Source organism: Borostomias antarcticus (assembly GCF_949987555.1).
Source record: "Borostomias antarcticus genome assembly, chromosome: 21".
Taxonomy (NCBI): Eukaryota; Metazoa; Chordata; class Actinopteri; order Stomiiformes; family Stomiidae; genus Borostomias; species Borostomias antarcticus.
Genome location: NC_140254.1, coordinates 2,083,074 through 2,084,694, shown reverse-complemented (window position 1 = coordinate 2,084,694; position 1,621 = coordinate 2,083,074). Strand labels below are relative to the sequence as shown.

The following is a 1,621-nucleotide window of genomic DNA, read 5'->3' as shown; positions in this document are numbered from 1 at the left end:
GATGAATGATTATGTATGATCAAATCCTATTAACATTTTTGTTGCATTGATTTACATTTTAGATTGTGTGTGTTTGTGTGTGTGTGTGTGGGTCTGTGTGGGTCTTTGCACGTGTGACAAGGGATATAATTCAGAGTGTCACCCGCCCAGAGCTTGTAGACTCCCAAACTGCTGGTCACCATGAGAACAGCCAGACAAAGCCTGTTTTTGGTTGATGTTCCTGCTGAAACCAAAAAGCGTATTTGAGGTCCATAGTCAGACTAAATGACAATAGCAGTCTGTAAGAAACAACCGTCTTTAAAAGCCTGTTCAGAAGTGGGGGAAAATTAGCTCAAATGATTGGCAATAGATATGCTATTAATTGTGTGAGCTTTTCTTTTTTTAATGCTTGAAACAGAGTGAAGTCTCTTGTTCATAGCATTACAAAGCCACATTTGAAGAAAGCTCTCCCCCTAGTGGACAAACGTGGCACAACGATAACAAACTCCATCTTTCTCTGCCCCCCCCCCCTCTTTCTCCCCCTCTCCCTCCATCCTCCCACAGGCAAGGGCCCTGAGATGACGGAGGTGGAGCCTGTGTTGGACTTTGCGTCCTCCGGCCGGTCCGGGAGAAGAAACGCCCTGCCAGATATCCTGGGCTCTCCGGCTGGTGTCAACCCCACCGACCTGCCTCTCAAACTGGCCGAGCTTTCCCTCACAGGTGGTCCTGCCCAGCCTCTCCATTCGCCCTGGAACTGAGTTGTAGACCAAAATACAACACCCCCCACCCCCCCACCTGACACCCCAGGCAGACTCAAGCCAACGATAAAGTCTTTGAAAGGAATTTAAATAGTATTTCAGACCAGGTCTGCTGAGCCGATCGCTCACATTCAACGCTATTATTGCAGGGATCATACAGCATACCATATACCAATATCATGAAACTGTAATAGCAGTTGAACTCATAGTAAATCTAGTGTGTGTGTGTACGTGTGTGTGCGTGTGTGTGTGCGTGTGTGTTTGCGTGTGTGTGTGCGCGCGTGTGTGTGTGTGTGTCTAGATGGTCCGGGAGGGGCCCAGTCCCCCACCTCAGAGGAGGCCCCTGCCCCCGTGGAGAACTCTGAGGGGAAGGAGGGATCGTAAGGGCCCCGGTGATCACCTCTCGGGAGGCCTGCAGAGATAACTGGAGAGGAGAGATGGCGTGATGGTCCACAAAGAGTCAGCAGCTGAGCTACTGAAGAAGAGATGATGGACAGACTCTGGGAGCCAAGAGCCTGGAAGTGTTCCAGTGCGATCTGAACAGACACAGAGATGTGATATGTGAGTGTGTGGACCACTCAACCCACACACTACTGCAAATGGAAACAAATCAAAGTCAAAATGTAAAATGTTTTTCTTGCATTTCCTGCTGATAGATAATGTATAGGTTTCACCTGATCATATATACCTGGCCGGTGATGGTGAAGCAGGGTCCTATAGTGGCCTATCGGTTCTATTCATTATTCATTCATTCATTCATTCATTCATTCATTCATTCATTCATTCATTCATTCATTCATTCATTCATTCATTCAAACCTTTATTTATTCTCGAAAAGACAATTGAGGTTTCCCTCATGCCGAGATTACAAACACAATAAAACA

General features: G+C 46.9%; 1 protein-coding gene across 1 annotated transcript; it reads left to right on the top strand.

Moving 5' to 3' along the window:
• Positions 1 to 557: 557 nt before the first annotated feature.
• Positions 558 to 1,121, top strand: LOC311323269 (cAMP-dependent protein kinase inhibitor alpha-like; the record flags this gene model as incomplete). Its single annotated transcript, XM_084455468.1, has 2 exons — positions 558 to 699; positions 1,039 to 1,121. 2 exons carry the CDS (start codon positions 558 to 560, stop codon positions 1,119 to 1,121), a joined length of 225 nt encoding a protein of 74 aa, XP_084311594.1.
• Positions 1,122 to 1,621: the final 500 nt, after the last annotated feature.